This window comes from Dufourea novaeangliae, unplaced genomic scaffold (assembly GCF_001272555.1).
Source record: "Dufourea novaeangliae isolate 0120121106 unplaced genomic scaffold, ASM127255v1 scaffold16, whole genome shotgun sequence".
NCBI lineage: Eukaryota > Metazoa > Arthropoda > Insecta > Hymenoptera > Halictidae > Dufourea > Dufourea novaeangliae.
Genome location: NW_015373891.1, coordinates 2,550,776 through 2,574,828, shown reverse-complemented (window position 1 = coordinate 2,574,828; position 24,053 = coordinate 2,550,776). Strand labels below are relative to the sequence as shown.

General features: G+C 42.3%; 1 protein-coding gene across 1 annotated transcript in view; it reads left to right on the top strand.

The window, feature by feature from the left end:
• The window catches only part of LOC107187771, a 73,388-nt gene that overhangs the window by 30,849 nt on the left and 18,486 nt on the right, over positions 1 to 24,053 (top strand). Inside the window, exon 6 of the mRNA XM_015575945.1 lies at positions 14,311 to 14,385. Within this exon, the coding sequence (XP_015431431.1) occupies positions 14,311 to 14,385 (75 nt within the window). The remainder of the gene's footprint in view (positions 1 to 14,310; positions 14,386 to 24,053) is intronic.

The following is a 24,053-nucleotide window of genomic DNA, read 5'->3' as shown; positions in this document are numbered from 1 at the left end:
CCTATCTCCCCCCCGGACCGAGGCGCTTCCGTTCGGATCGTCGAAAAAGCTCTCGGCCACGGGGACGAAAAACGGGCACCAACTAGACGCCAGTGACGTGCTTCGAACCGGGGGACGTTCACATTCTGAGGTCTCGAGTCGGATGCGTCCCGTGGTCCAGACACGTCGACCGATAATTTCGCAAGGGAAGCTAGAAATAGCCTGGGAAAAATGTAGATTCGAGCCAGAGTTAGATTGAGTTAGACAACGATTGTGGTTGATTGTGACTGAAAGCAGTTTAACACTGTTTGGTCTCCGGATGAACCAATTTTCGATCGGTTGGTAGGTTCTTGTTGAAGCTCATTTAATTGGTATTGTTGCATGAGAAGCTGAAGAAAGGTGAAAACGTACATAGGTCCAAGTAGAACTTAATATTGGAGTCTCTGTGATCTCATAGATAGTAACTTTTATATGTAATACTTTACTCGAATTTTATAGGTGCAGGAGATTGCTTGAATTTAAATACAGATATATAGTTTGTCATTATACTTTCTTTTTGTACTGTATTAAATGGTTGGCATCTCTGGCACGCGAAAGGTAATGCATTATTAGCCAAACTTGACCCTGTTCCGAGTTCGAACAATTCTTCTGAAGGATTTTAAGTAATTTTAGCCCTTTACAGTCGTAAGGCGGCCTGTACTGTGTTTGTTTATTTACAAGCTCAATGTGGATTGTCGAAGGCAAATGAGGCAGAAACAATATAATGGTTCCTTCTGATGTTTGGAAAGCCTGTTTATTTAGTCTCTTTTCTGCTGCAGAACAGTTAATAATAATATTCTAATAGTAGGAAACTTTTTGTTTATTATTTTTTCACTTTGTTATATAATTCTACAAAATATCACCTCAAAATATCTAAAAGAAAGTTAAGAAGAAATGAAGCGAAAACCGAGTCCATATATGAAAAACTGTTTCGAGAGATATCATACTATAAAAGACTGTACAGTAAACATTGTAATTCAACGTACTAAAAACAAACTTTATTTTCTATAACCGTAAAAAATCCCAAAATAATAGAAAAAAAGTCTGAAAATAATTCGAACCAGTAGGGAACCTATGCCTCGGCGCGCCACGACCGCAAAAGGGTTAATAAACCGAGACAAAAGTTTGCAAAAGGTATTAACAGGAGATTGGGGTATCTCATATGGGTCGATTAAATCGCAGAAAAATGTGGTACGTGTATTCAGGGTTAAGTCGGACACAGTGATTGCATCGATTTCGTTCGAAAGTTAAGAACCTCTGGGCCCCCGGTGAATTCACGTGATTTCAGTCGGACAGATTTACCCGCAGGATGCTGTTGTAAAAAACAAAAGAAAGAAAAATTCAATTTGTCGCCCGCATTGGCCTCGAAGCTGCACTTTCACTCGCCACCCACAGAAAAGCGCGGCGAACAGCTGCCGTTCGCTCCGAGTTCGCTCGTCTTGCCTCGGTCCGTTCGCTCGCCTCGGCTCGCTTGCACTCGCGAACACACGATATTTTTCGAATCTCAAGGGTAGACCACGCCAAGGGCTTCGTACGCTGGCAGCTGACAGTGCAGATGGGCTACACCTGCCTCCACGGACTATTTGCCGTCCCCGTAGTTGTTTCTGCGAGAAATCAGGCACACGCTTGATTGCCCTGGCGGCCGGTACAAACCTCCCCGAGAGGGCACGTCCTTCCGATTGATTTCTTTCCCTGCAGAATTTTATTCGATGGCGGTAAATGCATCCTTCGCTGTGTTCAGCGCGTCGTTACATTTAGTGTTCGATGGAACACGCCAATTCTGTTAGAAGATGATCCATAGGCAAACTGGCAGATCTGCAGGGGCGGACAAAAGTCTAAAGCTGCGTGTACACTATAGAGCGTAAAACGTTATGTTGCAAAGTTATAAAACTTGTTAGAAAAACGGAAAGAAAAATGTTATGTAACATTTTTGTAGTAAGTTATATGTTATGCACCAAGTGTGACGTTATTATTGAATAATGAGATGCGATATGTTATAGAAACTTGTTACAGACAAGTACAAAAGTATAATCTTGTAACAAGTTATAGAAACATGTTATATAACAATTTGTTATGTAACAGCATTTTGATATATAGTAGAGATAGTATCGTGTATATTAGAGATACTAAATAGCCGACATGTCATAGTTGTTTTGTACAATTACGCATACACTTGTACTATATCTGCAATCGATGTTACGACCTTCAAAATCTAAACAGCACTTGCGATATACCTAGTTGGTGGAAGAATATTTCTGATAAGCGGGTTCCATAGATGTAGCCAGATGCAACGTGCTGTAAATATTATGCCGTTTTATCTCTCAAGAAGATAATATCGATAATTAATTGCAATTCTCTTACCAGCAAAAAAATATTATTTCGTTCATCAACACGTTCACTACCAACGTCACTATTGTGGGACTCTCCGATTTCCAAATCAGCATACTTTCTTAGATATAAGCAGAATGTGTTTTGCAATATTCACTTACATTTTATGTCAGTCATTCTGTTTTGTGTATTATTAATTTTTCATCAAAAGCACAAGGATATTCCACTGAATAACGTAGTCTGTGACGGAACATTTTCGAATGTCTTAAATTTAACTAAAATATCGATCGTGTCCGTGTATAAGCTTCTCGTTTTTTTTTTAACAATTAATAACTCAGAAACGAAACCTTACAATGAATCCATTCTGTAAAAGTGGCCCATATTTTTATCAACACCCTGTATATCGATATTCTTGTCCAAATACTTGAAATACAAAACACGTTCTGCTCTCACCAAATTTCACGACCACGCCATATGGAACGAAAAGGTGTCCCAGTTCCGTTCTCCCGTCGTTATCGTCTCTCGAATGTGTTTTTCTCCCAGTGCCGATTTCGCAATCGGCGTATCCACGGGGGAGGAATCACGTCGGAGCCGGAGCGACCGACTCGCGGGAATAAAAGAGATACGGTGTTCGGGCCGTGAAAGGCGGCACAATTAGCTCATTCATTGGACGCATCATCTCCGCGTGGCCACGAGCCTGTACATATTAAATTCCCGCATGACACGTATTTACATACATATACAGGGTGTCCCACCTAACGTGAGCACCTTCGATATCTCATTTATTTTGGAAAGACCAAAAAAATGTGAGGGGACAATGTTGTTTGATTGGAAGGGACAAATAGTTTGATAAACAAACAATTTTTTTCGAGGTCATATTTTTGGAATTTTCTAGGTTATCGGTGTTTTTTTAAATGGGACTAGATATTTTTATCGTCGTGGTGTAAATAGTTGAGATCAAGACTAATCCAAGTGACCTGTATGTGTGTGTGACCTTCATTTGACCTTGAGTTCGGAAAGTCCAGAAATCTAAGGAAGTAAATTTAAATAATAAAGCAAGTATGGTAGAGGGATTAGTGCAAAAATGTGTCGAAGTTAAAGTAAGTGAGATATTTAAGATGCTCACGATAGGGAGGACGCCCTGTATACAGGGTGCCCTACGCAAATGGAACAAGCCATAACGTTAAAACTGTAGAGGATGGAAAAAAGGTCATTAAGAAAAGTTAAATGATCTCGAGAAATACATCACGTGGTGATCGTGTCCTCTCCAAAAGTGCAAGCGTTGATCGGATACAGTGCAATGTCTGCGAAGAATAATATCACGAGAATTAAATAATATTATTTTAAATTAATTTAAAGACATTTTTTATGAAAATTTCAGTTTGTTCAAAAATTTCTGGATTATCCAATTCACCCCAACTTTGAAGGCGAATCGAATATTTCTCAGTTTTTCGTTTTTTGTTTGCAAAAGAAAGATTCTTAAGTTTTTTTAATTTTTTTATTATTAATGTTCAAGTTAAATGTGTAGTAATTGCGAATGTATAATACATAATTAGCTGTCTAAACTTTGACTATTATTTTTTGTACTATAAACAAAAAATGATTCGATTCGCCTCGGTTTACCCTACCAAGATACGTGTTCGTCGGTGGTGCAGTCACCGTGTTATCTGGCAGGCGTCAACTACTCGGTCCCAGTAACTCTCGCGAGTTACATAGACTCGGTTAGTCGCGCGTGAACGATCGGTAGACCGTTTATTTATTTTCACCGTGTCGTGCGTGTATCGCGTGCCCGTACGATCGAGCGTGTGCGCGCGCGCGTAATAACCAGCGATTACCTCGCGGCGAGAACCGATTCCGCGGTGGATTTCGGAAGCGTCGATACACGATAATTTCCATCGCGACCGATGGAAAGTCCTCGTATTAATCGCTGTAACCACGACCGTCATCGAATCGATACTCGTTGAACGACGATGAAACGACGTCACGTTAAAGATCGGGGGACACAACGCCTTTAAATGGAGTGTCCGACCATTAACGAACCTGAAACCAGTTTCAAGGATCACCCTGAACAAATACTGTTACGAGACGCCCTGGGCGATCGGGATCGTGTTCGAGGAGAGGCCGAAAAACATTTCGATCTGCAACCTCAGGGGCCAGAACGTCGAATGAGAGAGTTACTGGGTCGAGGCCATCGCGTGATCGACAAATCGTACACCCCCCCGTCTCTGTAAGTCGTTCGCCTTTTGTATCCTTACCGTTACCGAAATCTCGAGCTTCGTATTGTTCATAACTGTGCCTCGGGGCAGCGTGGCTTGAAAAACCGCGGGAAAGATTCTCGACGATGCATCCGAGGCAATGATTGCCTACAGGCTTGTGGTTAGATCGTTGCGATCACGTCGTAACGATTAGGATCGCACCACTTTCGATAACAAACACTGGTCGTTATTTTCTATCGATGGACACGAGTGGCAATTGAACAGCGGATTTTACAGGGGTTTCCATCTCGGGGTAGACATTAATCGTCGATATGTCTTTCAATCGCACACCGTTCCACAATTATCCGAGTAATGGTGGGTGTAATTGAATCTGTGCTAATTAATCGCTAGCTAATAATCGAGAGAACGATCCCGTCGATTCGTGACCGTGTTACGCCCGGTAATTCCATACCGCAGAATTGCATTATGGGAATTACGTTGCAAGCGTAATACACACGCTTTTACCGGAACACGGTGTGTGCTCTCGAGGCGCACGCATCGGTACTTTCCTCGGGCCGGAATGGGCCTGCGATTAAACAATCCCACGCGACGATGTTTGAGGTTCAACGAGCCGGAAAGTAATGGCGTGTATCGGAAAAGTGGATCGTTCGAGACCAAACAGGGAACAGGTGGACAGGTGTCAGGGTTGGGCTGAATTTATTTAAAATCTCTTGAGAGATTTATTATAACAATATATTATACGGAATTATGTAATATTACAGTGCGGTACGCTATAACGAACGAATGTTAGAGCGAATATTTTTTTATTATTACAATCAGAATGTTACAAACGAACGGTTTGTTATGTTGTAACGAACGCTAGCAAAGGCGATTGTTACCATGGTAATGAATAGTATTAGAGCGTCAGTTACCATATTTTGCTATAGTTTATGGAATTACTTTATAAAAATGAATTAATTAATGCTCTTCATTCTATTCGAAATAAAAGCTATGGAACTAAAATATACAGATAAAGAAGCAAGATTTACATTCACGCAACACACACATACAGCACGGCAGGTTGTGCTGAATACAGTTAATCCTCGATGAGTGTTCGAACACTTTTCGGCACTAAACATTAAATATTTTATAAAGTAATGCCCATATAAGGCTGAAACAAACATCATTAGTTTCAGAATTCCATGCTCTGTCCCTTTACAGACCTCATTGAGAAGTCAATGTTGCACCTGAAGGCCTCTCCTTGTTTGTGTCAAGGAACCTTCAAACAACCATCGAGGATTTATTGTAATTATTTTAAATCTGACCATCATAAATACTTCTAACGTAGATTTCTAGCTTAATACAAATAATATTTTTCTAAAATATTAGATGAAGGTTGTTGAATTTGGAACAGCGCCTAGGTTGAACTATTATTCTAACTTAATATGTGTAAACAATTTGCCCCAATGATAGACAATATGTCTTGCTTATACACTAAATTAGTTAATGCAGATTACAACCACTTTCCAATCACCACTATCATACCCATAATATCTATCATACGACGAAATTTGCATAACAAGTTACAGTAATGCTCCAACCTATGCGATGGTCTAAATTCGGCAACCTCCCCCGAGTTTTTTTCAGTCGTAACATTTACGAATAATTAGTAGCAACATAAGTCCCAGAATATTCTAATAATCTATAGAGAATTACAAACGGTACCCGTGAGACCAAAGTACGGCCATTATCACACCAATTTACGTAGTCGTCCAAGACTGGAGCACCCTCACGAGGACTTCCGGTTGAAGCCGCGCCTCGAGCAATTCGACCAAGACACATCTTCCAATTAGTCCCGAACAACTTAACGCGAGCACACGATCTTCGAAATATTTCATTGCACGCAATTTCCATAGTACCTTCTTTTTACCTTACAAAACCGGAAAGCCATTGACAGCCAGATTTAATTGAACGCCAATGGAACGCGGTCGATAGGTCCCCGGAGTTCGTCCTCTGGCCACGGCCTGTACTCGGCACCGGGTGTGCCGTTTTCAGCGGCAGCCCGCAATTTCTCGTAATTATTATGTTTATCTTTCTCATTCACTTAAGTCGACTGCGAGCCGGTCCTCTCCGATCGCCCGAGCGGATTTCACCGAAACGGTCGCCTCCGCGGCTGAGGCCACGCGTCCACCATTACGTCGTTCGGATAGGGAGGGGGGCGTTACCAGGACGATCCACTTTGTCAAACTCGATTTGCGTGATTCCCGTTCCGGGTCTCCTTGTGGTCGGTCTCGAGACCCCTGCAATTAGTCGAATTATCGTGTCGGTTTGAACGAGGAACTTGTGCAGCATTAACATTGAAAAAAAAAAAGAAACAAAAACGGTTGAAGGATTGCGTGGTTCAGAGGTTCCTGGATGTTCCGTGCGGGGATCGTCTTTCGTAACCACAACACGACACGTCCGATTCACACGCGTGTTATTACACCTCCGTTGAGAGCCTCAGATGATCCACGTATTGTCAAATTGGATTCAGGTGGAGCTGAGGAATTAAAGAAATTCTTGTCGATTCGCAGTGGGGCTCGTTGCAGTCGACCGTCAGGTTCGAATGTTTAAAGGCTTCTTTTTGGAGGGGAGAGAAGACGTCGAAACGGTACCTGGGGATATATCCATACGGCGAATGTTGACGACCAGTTTGAGGAATGCCCCGCGACGCGACACGCAGCGAGGAATTTCAATTCCACCGATTGCAAATCCAGTGGTTCCGCGATCGGTAACGCCTCCTTTCTCGGGGAACAACGTCCATCTCTTGCGTTTCCGTTGGAACTTCACCAAGTGGTTCTTCATGGGATTATCGTGACTTCTAAAGCACGTGGTCTAGATAGTCTTCTATGTAATCCTAGGAGGTCGACATGAGAACTGTTATTGCTTGTCAGAATCGAAGGTGTAAGCTGCGCCGTTTTTGAAGAAATTCTATCGACGTTTGGACATCCCAAATACAGTAGGCTCGCGTTAAAGTAGCGTTAATAACACGCCAGATTGCACACATAACTGACACACGTGCGTGCACCCTACTTCGGTCGCCTTCTGTAGCCGAGAATTGGAGGATCTAACGAGCTGCCACGAGATTTTTATGCCATTGGCTCACGTTAAAGTATCGTTTCCAGGATTAGGCGGCGCTTCAGCCCCGGTAGCGTTACTTTAACGCGAGTCTACTGTAGGAGCGTTGGAACAATGAGAGGTCTCCGTTGACCCATGATAACGACGAACGGTGCTGAGGACTGGTTTTAGCTACTGGGAGCCAACTTCGCCCACCGCTGCAGTAAATCATCGATGAGTGTTCGAAGACCCCTAGGCACTGAACATTAAATATTTCGTAAACTAATGGTCATATACGGCTGAGACAAATATCATTGACTTCAGAATTCTATGATCTATCACTGTACTAAATCTCGTTAAAAAGTGAGCATTACAGTGGGGACCTCTTCTTGTCAGTGCCGAGGAGCCTTGGAATACTCATGGAGGATTTACTGTAATCCGCAGTCTAGTTATGACATTTTAATGAGTTTTATAACAGTTTATGGGTCAGAACACTTTACATTTTTACTGCTTAGGCAATTCTTAGGCGCTAACTTGTTAACCAATACCATATTCCCCAAAAGTCTCAGATTTCAATTAATCAGTCGAAGAATCGAAATAAATTGGGACAGGTCACGGAAAGCCTGAAATCTCGGGAATTCTCGTCGAGTTCTCGGTACCAGCGACGGAGGACCTTCGTCCGCGCCGGTGAATCCGTTTGGTCGCCGCGGAGTTAGCTCGGACGGATTGTTCTGCGCGCTGCACGGTGGAGGTCCGTGGAAAAGTGTAAAGAGCGTGCAGAGAGAGAGAGAGGAATACAGAAAGAGTGGACCAAAGAGGGAAAGGAGGAGACAAAGAGAGCACGACAGAAGGAGAAAGAAGAAGAAGAAGATGAAACTGCGATGAGCAACGGAAGGAGAAGGCCAGAAGAGGTTGGCGAAGAGGAGGTGACCGGAGGAGAAGAGAAGGGTTCAAGGAGTAAGAAGAAGAAGAAGTTAAGATGGTCCAGCGCGCGGGCAGCATCAGCACCGCAGCCGGAGGTGATGACCTGCTCAAGGCCACCCGCTCCCAACCTCTTAGACCGGGGAGAGGAGAACCACTCTTCTTAGTTTTCGTTGTTCCCTTTTCTCTCTTTCCACATCTTCTCCCAGCCCTCCCTACCTACCTCCCATCTTCCTTCCGACTCCCTCTCGCTCGCTCTCCTTCAATGCTCCCCCACCCCTCCGTGTCCTCTTCCTGTTCGCCGCCTCTCACGGACTGGTTCTCTCTCCTTCTCCCTCGCGGTTCTCCGTTCGGTCCCTTCGCCACACCGGACCCCCTTAATGTCAACTTCCCGGCCCGGTCCTTTCGTCGAGAGACTCTTCCCGTGTTCGATCGCGGTGAAAAATGCGGTCGTCTCGAAATACCAGAGTTGGGCAGAATTTTAGCCGAATAATACGTAGAAACTGCAGTATTTAAGGGAGACTCTGAGCTTTAAACGGTTAACTGGATGAAATGATTGTTTATCAAATGCCGACTCATTCGAGAAGAGGTATTATTCTATTGAAAATTGGAATTTGCCTGCTTAAACGGTTATAAATGACGAAATACTTGTTTTTATGTTTCATTCGTTATTCGAAACTTTTTATCTACATAATGAATTCGCTTATCTCCGCGAAATATAAGGGGTGTTTCCAAAGTTTTGGAAATTGTGTTATATATTTATTATCTTATTCATTTTTGTCTATATTACTGTGTAATTTTGTTAATATAATTTCTGTTTAACTGTACGTACTTGTTCCAGCGTGGAACTGGTTGTTTTTAGGTCGTCTGAAAAAAAACTTTTCGGGAGTTTTTAAGTCATTCAAGTCCTGAAGTCCTCCACCAGGTAGAGGTTTTTTTTAAATTTTGGCAACAATAAGGTGGACATGGAAAATAATGGCTCTCTAAAACTTAGGAACTTAGAAGCGAGGGTACACCCACGAGCAAACTCGGCTTCCTCTAGGGGAAAAAGCAATGTAGGTGTAAGGGCCTCCTACCACTTGGTATCGGAAATTATTGAACTTAATCTTAAATTAATGTTCAATTTAACATTTGTCTCAGTACTTGAAATATATGTTAAATCGAATGGTAATTTGGCATAAATTTCAATAATTCCCGATACCAAATTTCAGGAGGCCCTTCTCCAACGCCACTTTTTCCTTTAGCGGAAGTCGAGTGTTCTCGTCGATGTACCCTCACGAGCAAACTCTGCTTCCACTAGGGAAAAAAATGGCGCAGGGAAAATGCTTTCTACTACCATTTGAATTCGGAAGTTTCTGAAATTGATGCCAAATTACCATGCATTTTAACATTTATATCTTGAAATAAATTTACCAAGTGGTAGAGGCCCTTATCCTACGCCATTTTTTCCCCTAGGGGAAGTCAAGTTTGCTCGTCGATGTACCCTCACGAGCAAACTCTGCTTCCACTAGGGAAAAAAATGGCGTAGGGAAAAAGCTTTCTACTACCATTTGAATTCGGAAGTTTCTGAAATTTATGCCAAATTACCATGCATTTTAACATTTATGTCTTGATATAAATTTACCAAGTGGTAGGAGGCCCTTACCCTACGCCATTTTTTCCCCTAGCGGAAGTCGAGTTTGCTCGTCGATGTACCCTCACGAGCAAACTCTGCTTCCACTAGGGAAAAAAATGGCGCAGGGAAAATGCTTTCTACTACCATTTGAATTCGGAAGTTTCTGAAATTTATGCCAAATTACCATGCATTTTAACATTTATGTCTTGAAATAAATTTACCAAGTGGTAGGAGGCCCTTACCCTACGCCACTTTTTCCCCTAGCGGAAGTCGAGTTTGCTCGTCGGTGTAGATGCTCCTTCACCGAATTCGTCGTCACGTGGAACGAAGTTATCGCCGCGATCCTCTTCGCGGTTTGTCGCGGCGAGTCCGTAAATTTTTGCAAATTCGCAAACACCGGCAACCCTTGACCACCGCTTTGCTACCGACTAAACGGCCCGTAAAATTGAAACGGACATGGAATTTTAACGGTCGATTAAAGCTACGCGTTTGCGTCGATCATCGCGCGTTTAAGCGTGCCGTGCGCGACTCGACTGGACGCGGCACGGTTTGCCGTTCAGAGGTTTACGATGCCCCAGCAAGAACTCGTAAAGCGGCTGATATCGCTCGGTTTAATCTGCTAGCTCCGCGAAAGCGTTTCCCGTCGAAGAATGCACCGCAGAGGGCCGGCCTAGTCCGTCCGTTGTTGTCCACCCACCGTCGGCGAAAACGGTGGTTTTGTTGGAAACACGGTGAGTCAGTGACACATCGATGATGATACAGTAAATCCTCGATGAGTGTTCGAAGGCTCCTCGGCATTGGCCTGGTTTTTAACATTTTAATACCTAGTATTGCAAGTGCAACATTCGGTTTAAAAGTGTGTCAAATTATACCTCCGTTCAATAACTAACTTTTGTCAGCAAGGATCCGTAGTTTTATTGGTCTGAAGTAGATCTCTACGTTTTCTGTTCCGAAATTATAGTATTCCCTCGAAAAATTACTAAAAAACTAAATCTGGATCCATATGCTGGATCCAATTTATTGTATTAGGAAATCATTTCGTAATTGAAATAATTTTTTATTTTATGGAATGGCCCACAGTAGCACTGTTTGGCAACGGTCAAACAAACGTACACGTTATACAAAATGACATTGTACAACGAAAGTCGCGTTGATCTGGTTCTTGAGTTCTCATTAATTTACGACCTTCTTTGAAATGGAAATGCATCGTATTGTATCTCGTTAAATTCGTCTCAAAAAATTCTATCATATGATTAATAAATAAGTATATTAGTCCATATTAAACCATTAAAGTGACCTTAAAATTTTTCACACCATTGCACTTACAGAAAAACTTTGTACACTATATAACGTGTCTCTCTGTACCAAAAAGCTTTTGTAGAAATAATTTTTCCGTATCTTTATTAGTTTACGAATTATGAGTTTTTTCCAGTTAGAATCGTCATTTGGTTCACTGTGCACGGACGCACAGAAAGCCGTGCAATGAGTACACTTTCGCTTCACGGTTAGATTACCGGCTGTTAGGCTAAAGATGGAAGTGCATACCTCGATTGCGTAATTTCAGACGCGATATGTGCAATCAAGGCTCGCCGCGCACGAGCGATACGGTGTACGCGATTTTCGCGCCGTTGATGCGGTGTAATTCGACTGACTTGAGTGAAACGACGCAGATGACGGTGTAATGGAACAAACGAAAGATTGGATTCTGAGGACGTTGTCGATGGGAGTAAGAAACATTGACACGGAATCACAGCTTCGAAAACGTATTGTACCATAAGTTGGGGAAATTTTCACTTGTTAGTCAGGGTAACATTGTCCAAAGTCGGAAAATGATCATTTTCGATTTTGCAGGTCTGTAAATTGTTGAGGATTTTGCCCTTCCCTCTCTTCCAAGAGTTACAAAATTTTTGCATAATATTTAATATTGCATTGTAATTTGAAATACGACCAACAAGCCTCTATTAACAAAACGCATGCATTTTCAACGGCTAATGACTTTAAAAATAAAATTAAGTGTGTCTGATTACGTACAGCATTTTTCACTGTGGCAGCCGATGTGTTAATATTTTTGCCCCCCCCCCCTGATAACCTGATTTCGCCCATGGCCTCAGACCCTTTTTTTTAAACACCCTGTATAATAAAATCAGCGCATGAACTTTTAATTAATAACGATTTATAAATCTTTATCGCAAAAGCCATAACTTATTCACTTCTTACTGAATCTTCCAGTGCAAAAAGGTTAGAAAAATCACTTTTCGATCACAAAAAAAGGAGGAAGAAGGGAGGGTAGAAGAGGTTAGAGCCCCTAAAGTTTAACATCCTTTTTTTCATCACAATATTTATCACAGTGAAAACTCAGCGTACACTCCGTTCACCTTGATTTTGCTTACTTCTAAAAACCTAAATAGCAAAATTTTCCTCAACACCCGATGGTGAGTGGTCGCCAACCAATGGGTTAAACTATCTGATCCGACCATACGTGACGCTCCCGCCTCTATTAAAGATTCCACAAATAACACACACACACACACACACTCAACACATATATTCCCCGTGCTCGATCAACCATACATTCTTGCTCTTCAAGACCAAACACCGGAGATCTATTCTCACCGTCTGGTCGATCCCAAGGATCGCAATCCACCCCGTAGGATCTAAAGATCGCGGCCGACCGGCCGATCGATCACGCTGAAACAAGAGAGATAGATAGGCCACCGTTGAGATTAATTAATACCGATCCAGGGTTCAAAGGTTTGTTAGCTGTTCGAGAAGGGAACACGCTCGCGACGTACCGTGTCTCGAGATATGGATCTGTACCGGGGCCACAACATTCATTAAACGATCAAGGTCGCCGCTTGGGAACAAGAGACAGAAAGAGAGAAAGAGGGATAGATTGAACGAAGAATGGTCGAGGCACCGTAGCCCGTATAGTCTTCCGCGTATATGTATTCCGTTTATTGCTGAATGGGTGGTAATGGTGTGTCCTGCATACGGAAATGGGCTGTCCTTAACACGCAGGAGGAAACAGAAAGCACACCACGGTTGGTCGTGGCTGTGGCGTTAATCTTGCCGTTACACGCATAGCCACACTCGACGCGTGTCCCCAGTACCCACCAGGCTCCCGGAGCAGGCCAGAGTCTCTCTCTCTCTCGGTGCGTTGTATCTGGATGTTTAATAAAGCGACGGGTCAACTGGAGTCAACCGTGCAGCTGTGTCCACTAGCCCCAAGAGACCAGCCTACTATTATATACCCCGGAGGGACTCTCATTATCGCTATTCGGACCCCGTTTGTGCACGAGCGTTTCACGTTTCTGCGACCGACTCGCAATTTTTCTTAATTGAAACGTCACCCAGCAGCGATACCCTCGCTGGCTGAATCGTCGCAAGGCACGGAAAACTTGTGGAAAACGCGATCGTTTTGCGGCCAGTTTTCTTCGCGCGATATACACTAAAGTCGATGTCCCTATTTGTAATTTAATAGTAAACATACCGAACCCTTCGAAGAGATAGGAATTAGAACGGCAAAACCGATCGTGGTAGGTTTAGTGTTAAACCGGTATAATTTTGATACCGGTATTATGCTATCGAAGCTATACCAAAACTGATATATAAACCGAAAACCGAAATAAATACCGGTATATTTTCTATTTCTGTAGGGTTATATAGGGCGAAGATTCAATCGAATATACCGGTATAATACCGATATAATACCGGTATTTTCGAAAAGTTGGTTTTTAGATATTGGAAAATCTGAATTTCAAGATGCAAGCATGAAACTTTTTAATGAAACTTGATTAGAAAACGAGTGACCATCTTACAGTCCTGATATGACTCCTTCAGACTTTTTCCTTTTCGCTAAGAATCATCTGAAGTTGTAAAACAAGCTGTTACAAATTGGTTCAGATCAAAGAATCTTTCTTTCTACAAGCAAGGTTTGGAGAGGTGGAAATATAGGATGTAAAATTGCATTGATAACGAAGGATCATACGTGGAGAAATAAATCTTCTCTGATTCATAAAATATCTTTCCTTAAAATTTTCCTATAACTTTTTGATATCCCCTTGTATGTGTAAGATTCCTGCATCGTTTTCACAACTTCATTTTCTGATTCCCTTTCGTTCGATTGTTCTGTTGCAGTAAGGAATGACGAGGTAGACGACGGGAATCGAATCGCGAACTTCGACGAGGCCGAGGCTGAAAATCTCAACGCAGGTAAGTGAGACAACACCGATTGAAAAATATTGGTCGGCGGTGAATTGTTCACCTTGAACGGGGCTTAGCGGCGGACTGAATGGTTGTACGGAGCGTATTATTTGAAATTAGTGTTGGGATCAAGTTCGATCTGCACGCCGTTGCCTTTGTACTCTCTCGGTACACTCGACAGAGATAGATTGCAAAAGATGTTGTATTTGTGAACGTGAAAAATTGCTCGGTTAGCTACTCGGTACCATCTACAATGGAGTACAAGAGTACGATATTACTTTGTCACGTCTTCTGAACGCGAATTTAGTCTAGAGAGTGCTCGAATTCAGTCTATTCTTGACTAATTACTGGTACTATTAGATTATCCCAAACTTAATGCAGCGTTTCAATATTTATTTTTAATATTACATATCTCTGCTTAAAACGAACTTTATTAAACAAACTATGCAGCATTAGAATCTGTACATTTCGCCAACGAGAAACGAGTCAATCGTTGAATTGTCATTAATGGCAGACGTACGTCCGTAATACTGCTCATCTTCAAATTTAAATTCATCACGACAAAAGTTTTGAAACCAACATTGAACAGTGCATTCATTAACACTGCCTCAACCCTAAACTATATTAAAACATCTCTGTAATGCAGCCGAGTATAGCCTTGCAAAAATGAATTTATCAAAATTCTTAGTTGGACATCTTTCCTTCAATCACAATGAACATGAAACACAACCAAAACGCAATTAACATTCCATACAAATAGCATAGAAAAAAAAGAGCACAAAATAAGCTGCAAATTGAAGTATAATTTTATATACTTTACAAAATTCATTATTGTTTGAAAAATGGTTCGATATAACACAAACATAAAACCTGCATTAATTTCCGAGCAACCTACTAGATTTCGAAGCTTTTCACGGCAGGCACGATTCCCTCTCCTCCACCACGAAAAAAAAAACACGGAACACCTCTCTAGAGGTCCGTTCGGCTCGCCCGGGTACCAAGGCTCGAATGCCATAAATCGCGTTCTCTAAAACTTTCGAGGCACTCTCGGCGCTGGCATTCCGTTCTCGGAACCGCGTCCTCCCGCAAAGAAAGCGATCGGGAGAATGAATTTTTACGAAGGGAAGGGGAACCGGGAATGTCGGATCGGCGTGACCGAGAATCGTTCCCGTGCGCTCGGTCCCGGCGCAGGGAACACGAGCGAGCGCAACAATGGCGCTAAGCCGCGAACGCTGCGCCAGCCGGGGTTTACGACGATGGGCCCCCGTCCTTCGGCTGTTGCGCCGGTGAAAGTCCGTTGGAATTCGCCCTCGATCGTGTTGCGAACTTCACATTGAGATACCCGTGACGTGTCACGAACCCGCTCCGGGACCGGTAATGAACGCCTCGTGTCTTGCGCTCCGGGACGAAAACGAACATGCCCAGGCCAGGGCCCGGGAAGCTATCTTTCAGATGTCAGAGTCACGATTCTCATTCCGCGCATATTTCTCCGGTGAGAGATCCGCGGAGAACGATCACTTCCGCTCGCGACTCTGCTCTGATCGAGAAAAGTCTTTCCACGCTGGTAGACCTCGTTTCTATCTTTTTCGTTACCTTATCTTTGTGCGTTTTGAAATAAGAACCTTCTACAGATTGCTCTCGATTATTGTCCCAAACTCGGGTCCGCGCCGGGACAATAATCATATAGGTAGAAATGCTTCAGATCTTCGTAAATTCATTTCAACAAAAGTATGCATTTGATAAGTTCCACGGCCTCCCCTCTCCAGTGGTGGGGGTAAGGCCTGGACAATAATCGTGTAGAAGAAACCAGACGATAATCGAGACGAATCTGTACTTGCGATCCTGCTCTGATCGATGAAAAATCCTTCCACGCTGATATACGAGATGTCTCAACAGTGATAATGATTTTCAAAAAAATCCTTTAATTCAAAAAACATACAATTAGGCTTTATCACCTTCAAAGTAAATCCCTTGAGACTGAACACAACAATGCTAGTAAGTTGCCATTTTTCGTAGCAGTGAAGGACGTTTTCGTGTGAGAGGCTGTTCAGATCCTCGTCACGTAGATCCACCTAAAGGTGCGTATCCATTTGTTACGTATCTCCGTTGCAAACGTCGTATCGTATTGTATTGTATCACATTTTCATACGCAACGATGCAACGCTTACCCTTACACATCGATACACAATGCTGATACGATACGAGGAAGCGTAACAAGTGCATACGTACCTTAACACTTAGCCAACCGAATGGGGAGATCTCCCCCTTCAAACTGGGGAGATCTCCCCATTCGGTTGACTAAATATTAAGTGACTTACTTTGAAGGTGATCAAGCCTAATTGTATGTTTTTTTGAATAAAAGCATTTATTTTTCCTTACTACTTTTGGGACACACTTCGTATTTCGTTTCTATACTTCTTTTTGCATCCCTCATCATCGTTTCGCGTGAACGAAAGCGTCTGCTTGATATCCCGTTCTGAACGAGAAGAAATTCTTCCACGCTGGTATATTTCGTTTCTACGCCTCTTTTAGCATCCCTCGTTTCCGGTGTTCCGCGAAGCAACCTCGTAATGGAACACCGATTTCCGCCACGTCGACCACCACACGCGAACTTTTTTCTTCGCTTTATCGGCATTAGTCATTCCATGTTCCTTTTCCTACTCTTATCTGTTCTGCGATCTGGTAAAGCAGAGAAAGGTGGCCGATAAGCTGCGTTGTTAATTCTGACGATAAAAAAATCGTCGACGTGGCGAGGCTGATGTCATCGATCGCGATCGTCGTCGAACCTGTATCCGAGTGAAATATTGTTCCGTTTACGAAGATAACTGTGCTAGGTTCACGGTGCAAATATCTTCGCTGAAAGTAGACACGATATCTCGACAGTTCGATTTCTATCTAGTCCCGATGAATAATGATGGATCCGCGAACAAATTGTTTCAAACGTATTTGGTCTTCAGTGAACACGAGGAGTTTGAATAGTCCAAGCCGAGTTTAATCATGTGGAGGCATTTAAACTGAACTTAACTGCGCAAGGTTCACGGTGCAAATATTTTCGCTGAAAGTAGACACGATGCACTGACATTTCGATTTCTAGTTCTGACGAATAGTGATGGACCCTCGAAGAAATTGTTTGAAACATGATTTAGTCTTTTATGAACGTGAAAAGTTTGAATAGTCCAAGCTGAGTTTGATCATGACGAGGCGTTCAAACAGAAGATCGTGTTCAAACTTTTCTAATAGTTCGATGACATTTCAAACATCAAATTTGAGTCTTACAAACTTTTCAAACAGTTTGATGAAATATTAAAACGTCAAGTCAGTCGTCGGTGGCCTTTGAACTTGCAAGGCAAAAAGGGTTTCAGTAAGTCTGAGTATGCAGCCTACAATACCTTTCGGTGGATCCACGTACAAACGGTTCCAAACATGTTTGGTCTTTTAGAAACACGAAGAGTCTGAACAGTCCAATTCAAGTTCGATCATCTGAAAGCATTCAAACTGAAGCTTACGTTTGAACTTGTCAAACAGTTTGATAAACAGTTTCAAACTCTAGACTGGACAAGGATGATATATCAATAAATACCAGACTTTGAAGCTTCTTCCAATACCCCAAAATATAATATCCCAAATAGTTTAAAACCTTTCGTCAAACTGTTTGACAAGTTCACAGCATCTTCCACTTTGAAACCGTTTCATCCATCCGTTCCTAAAATTCCAGCGCCCCTTCATAGTTAACCTCGTCTCAGAAACTGTCCAAACTAATCTGACGTTAACAGACATTCAAAACGATTTACTTGCCCATCACAACCAATAATTCCACCGATCGATCGAATGCTTGGAACGAAAGTTTCTTCCAAGAAAACCCAGCTCGTATTTTCTTCCTTCCACGTACGACGGGGAAAACGTACCGAAGGGTGTCTGGATGAACCGAGGCAACTTTGGACAAAAACCACCGCTTCTGCAGCGACCGGACGTCGAACCTCGTTTAATCGATATCGGGGCCCGTTGGCCCTGCGAACGATATTATTTCCACCGGCGCTTCTTTTCTCGCTGTAACTTCCCTCCACGACGCCCAGGTTCCCCGTAAAAAGTTAATTGGATAAGATTCTCGAGGTGTGATTCGCTTCCTACTCGGCTCGACGGGGCCGCTCCCACGAGAGGGACCGAGCGGAGTCAGCGTCATCGACGTCTCGGGACACGTACGACCCGCTACCGCCGCCACTGCCGTCGCCGCTGGCGGCTTCAATGCCAGTGTTTCCGCATTCTGGAATCTTATTTCTGACTGCGGAATATTCGCTGTCTAGCCGACACATCGGCAGAAATCCGTGCACCTGAGGGCTCCACGCGTTCGATGAGTCCCCGTTCGGGCCTTTGGAACCGGTGGATCGTTTACCATTCGCACCTGATGGCCATTCGACGCCCCGCTGACTACGTGAAACGAGGCCGGGTCGCGACGCAGTTTACGGCGATCGACGGAAACTGCGATGGGAACTGGGATTTCGATCCATGGGGGAAAATAAAAGGAGTTAGAATTTTGTTGGGATCGTATCGGGGGTGTATTGTTTAACCCAGGCGTCGGCAACCTATGACCCACGGGTCAATGTTAATTTATTATTTATATTTCCTCTATGTATTTGTTTCATGTTTACGTTTTATAATTTATTTTTATATGTTATACTTTATTTGTGACACTCAAGTGGGTCACTTGTAATTATCAAATAGGTCATTGGACGTCTGGTTTAACCCTTTATGTCCTGATTGTACAGGAAGTCCTCGATGAGTGTTCGAAGGCTCCTCAGCGCTGATAAGCACAGGCCTCAATTTTCTAACGCTGACTTTTTAATGAGGTTCAGCAAAGTGGTAGAGATTGGAATTCTGATGTCAATAATATTTGTTTCAAACGTATATGGCCATTAATTTATGGAATATTTAATGTTCAGTGGTGAGGAGCCTTCTGACACTCATCGTTAATTTACTGTGTTGAGTTACTGTTTCATAGTACTTTTGACCGTTAGTCTATTTCTGATATATGTATGTCAATAACGTACTACCCAAGGGAATCGATTTTCCTAAGAATCGAATCGAAATCGACCATTCCTAAGTGGCACTAGAGATGCGCAGATTTCCAGATAGGTAGCTGTCGCATATAGAGAGCCCAGTTCGCCAGAAATCATCGAAACTCGCGTTCTCACCTCAGTAGGAACGCAGACTGTTACTGAAAACTCGAAAGTGCGCCCGCAAGTGACCTCACTCAGCCCTGGCTTTCGCCAAGCCGGGAGAACGCCATATTCTCGTCAGGGCTAACCCCGTCGTGAACGCGCTTACGTCCACCGTTCTGAACTTTATCGTAGCTTCGCGGCTTGATTTATGGCACTAAAGGCAAACAAGAAGCGAAAACGTTCCCCGTCTCCCTGGCAGCGTTGTTAAGTTCACTGCGAAGTAGCTTCCGTCGTCGTTCGCCGGGGAATGACTTCCTCCAGGGATACACACAAAAAGTCTCTTTCACCTCGAAAAATATCGCGGCTACCAAAGGTCGAACTCGTTGGCACTTTAACCCTTTCATTCCCACTGTTGCCATACGGCTACGTATTCTAAATAACGAAATAAAATAATAGTATCATGTATTTCTTCATGTCTGCGAGAATATGTATAATAGTTTCTTCTAGTCTTGTATAGACGGTATGGCAGAAAGTGCATTTAACAACTTATCGGTCAAATGAGACATTATTTGTCCTTTGTATCTTTCATTTGATGAAATTCAAGTGTTGAGCATTTGTTACGAATACGATAGAATCTTACAAAAACTCTTATTTCTTTGAATTATTTCAAGAGGGTTTATCGATCAAAGGTATCAACAAATTAAGTTTTATTATCTATAATAACATTATAACGAGAAGTATTGTATTATATAACCGTGATAAAAGTAAACAAGTTGTCAAAACACAAGAGAATATTTCTCTGATAATTTTTAAATAATTTGGGAAGAAAGGGTTAACCCCGCAGGGCGTCACCTCCACGGCGGAGCCCACGGAGAAGGATAATAATGTGGGAACCGCACGATCGCTAGGGAGCCGACCCCGTGCAGAAACCGAACAGCAACCGCCACGAAAGCAACCTTTCCGATTCATCACCGAATCAGACTCGGTTTCGTCATCCGGTCTACCTAATTAACCCTTCGCGGCCTATTTTAGCTTTACCACAGAGCCATCGAACTGTGTATGTGTATGTAAAGTCACACCTGCTATAAAAATCATAGACTTATCAATAGACTGCGGATTTTATGCATTTATAGCCTATAGGGCTCTGTGAAATACAACACAGAATTAAACTTTCATCGGATCCAACGAGGTCTCTATTTTATTCTGAACAGAATAAGATACTTACGAGGGAAAATAAATTTCTATGATTGCTCCTGTCTTTATAAATTACTTTAGAAACTTTCATTATACAAAAAAATCTTGAGTCTTTTCCTATTTTTCTGTATACATATCTTAAAAACTGCAGTAGATATCATAAAATTTCATGGTTTTTTGTGCTGTATAAAATTGCAGTAAAATTGTTAGAAACTTGTTTTTTAAATAATGAATGTCATTACACATTCTTATAGAGCACAAGGAGCTATTAAATGTTCATTCTGTATCGTGATATCTACTATAGTTTTCAAGATATAGAGAAAAAAAGAAAAGCATATTTTAATTATTAACACTAATTATTGCAAAGAGATTGAATTATTTAAACACTTTTAGAAAATTTTGCGTAAAATTAAAATCACTATAATTTAAAACAGGACCAACAGCCTCTATTAACTAAAAAATAAAATAATATGTGTCTGACTACGTACGACCCTTTTCACTGTGGCAGTCAACGTTTAGGGGGTGGTTTCGCCCTGAAGAACCGAATATCAGCTAAAACGAAAAAGTGTTCGATGCTCCTATTGAGATCCCCTACAAAACCTGCGGAGTTTAAAAATCGGAATTTCCTTGTAAGTTACAGTAACCTTTTCCCAAAGAAATAAGACCTTCGTAAAGTAGATTTGTTTCAGGACCTAATTGAATTTGTTTCACAATATTTAGTATCTTCCCGTATTGTTTAGATTGTAAATAGTTCCAAGCTGAAGGTTATGTTACTGATATGCGAATGACGTCGAAAATGTTAACGCGAATATGGAATATTCCGATACTAATATCGAATCTGTACAGCTGACGTCAGGAACGTGAAAGTATTCAGTAGAAATATCTCCAACCATGAACGAACTTAAAAATATGCAATAGTATCGCCGTGTCTTTCAACATCTGACGAAACTATCTGAAGTACCATCAATACATCGGTATGAGTTTCCTAAAAAGCTTACGACCTAACCTCAAAACCTCAACATTAACGAAACATCATAAATTCGATATTAGTAATCAAATAATAACAGCTTAGTGAAACAAAAGAAATGTATTCAACGCATATACCCATATATCTTTCGTAGATATACGGTTTCTTTCTGAAGGTGAATTCCCTACTCGAAACAATCGAAAATCTAAACGCTTCGCCACGCGGTCTTGGTTGTTGGTAAACATCGATCTCGTGTCGCTAAACACTATCCGTTATCTGATTAAATCTCAGAATTTCTTCTGATTCACAAGCTATCTGATTCCATATCTACCTTAGTTTCCTCACTGTTCATCAAAGCCCCTCGAAACGAGAAGGTGAACACACACGGTGGCGAGCCGGAAAGAAATCCCTCGAAATCGTTATTTCTTTTTCCGTGGAGAACAGTCGTAAAACGTTGTTAAAGTTGATCCGTCGACGGGGAAACTCGCTCGTCCGTGTCCGCTGTAAAATTAAACGCACTAAGGAAATCCCTTCGACGATGATCTACGGTTGAAGAAACGGAAGAACGTGACGAATAGATCGTTCGTTCGAGCGGGGATGGAACAGCCTAAAAGCGAGAACGTGGTCTTCATATATAGTGTTCAAAACGAAATTCTTTTCCTTTTTTCGCGGCCTGGCGACATCATTGTCGTGCACAAAACCGGGGAGAAAAATAAAACGGCGAGGCTTCGACTAGTTCCGTGATGTAACTGTGCTGTGAATCAGAGTGTGAGATTGCCCGGCGAAAATGCGATTTCGCAACAGAAAGGCTTAACGAGGGAACCACCGGCCTCCCCCTTATCGAATAATTCCGCGGTGCCGGACGTTCGAACGGGACACGAACGGTGTTTACACGTCGCATTACGCGCAAATAACATAACCACAGGTTGGAATGAGTTTCCACGCGAGGTTTCTTGCCCGCCAAGGTCCGGGGAGTGGATGGGTTAACCCGACGACGAGATCAATGAATGGAACGTGTCCCTTTTTTTTTTTTTTTTACTTTAAGCGATCCATTGGACGGCAACCGAACGATCATCGATTTATCTGTTCATGCAGTTCGATTAACAGTAGAATTACCGACTATAAACGTGTATCTATTTCGATCGTTCGAGAAATATAAATTTTTGAAAATGTATAAATTTATAAATTCACTAATTTCTTCACTTGGTAGTTGTACAAGATCTGAGAAAATGTATTGTTATAACATTTTAATCATCGTTATAAGAATGTACTGACGAGTCATTTTGATTTGCTTGGTACAATCGTTTCTAGTATTTAACACGTCGACCTTTTGAATATATTCAAATTTGTACATCAACTAACTTTTTCATTTTTCTGGCGCAATAAAAGTTGCGAAAGATCTGAGGCAACGTATTGTTATGACGTAATAATTGTCATTATAAAAGTATACTTACCAGTCATTCTGATTGCTTTGGTAGTTCCATTGTTAAAGCTCGGTTACCGGACACCCTGATCGGCCAAACTTTTATCGTTGAGATAGTATCGCGATATAATACGTCCGTTTGCGTTGCTCGATAAACAGATCCATTATTTGGATCATGACACTAATGCTGTTGTACTTATGTTCCCAAGGTTGTAAATGGTTACTCTTTATGAATTAAACGTCTTTCCATCTACTTTAACCTACAAACTTTTTTATTCTTTTCAAGAACGTCTACCACTAGCTAGCGAACATTAAAAGTATTTGACACGTATTTTTTTCGCTGCTTCTATTCATGTTGCAGGGATGAAAACAGCCCTCAAATTTAGGGGTGTGAACTGTATTCGATCGAGTATCTAGATCAATGAAAACTATAAAAAAAAAACGTACACAAAAAGTCACTTCCCAGTGGCCCATCGAGAGTCAACGGGTCACCAGTGAACGCATGAAAATCACGCCACAGGTCAAGCAACGTAAACACGGTCTGTTTCCACGAGTAACAGGCGAAACGTACGCGCGGTCGCGGCCGGCGCGACGAGGTCACTCGCAGATCAGCAACGTGATATTAACCCTTCAACGCGGTTCGACGTATGTATTAAGTTGCGTCCCACTTTTCTAGGCCTCAAGTATCCGCAGAAGACAATCGGTTTTTCGATGTACAAATCACCAGTTGAGGAACCGGGGATAATGGGTCGGAATCGTTGTGCAATTAAGGACACGAAACCTCTTGCTCCCTCCCACCACGACTTGACTCGGGCGCGCTCCCTGTTCGCAGCTTCCGTTCGAATCTTCTTCTTTCGGAGTGATCGTAGTCGATCCGAAGCTAATCTGAATGAATTTCTTGAGAACATAAAATATTATAAAATACCATTGATAACGC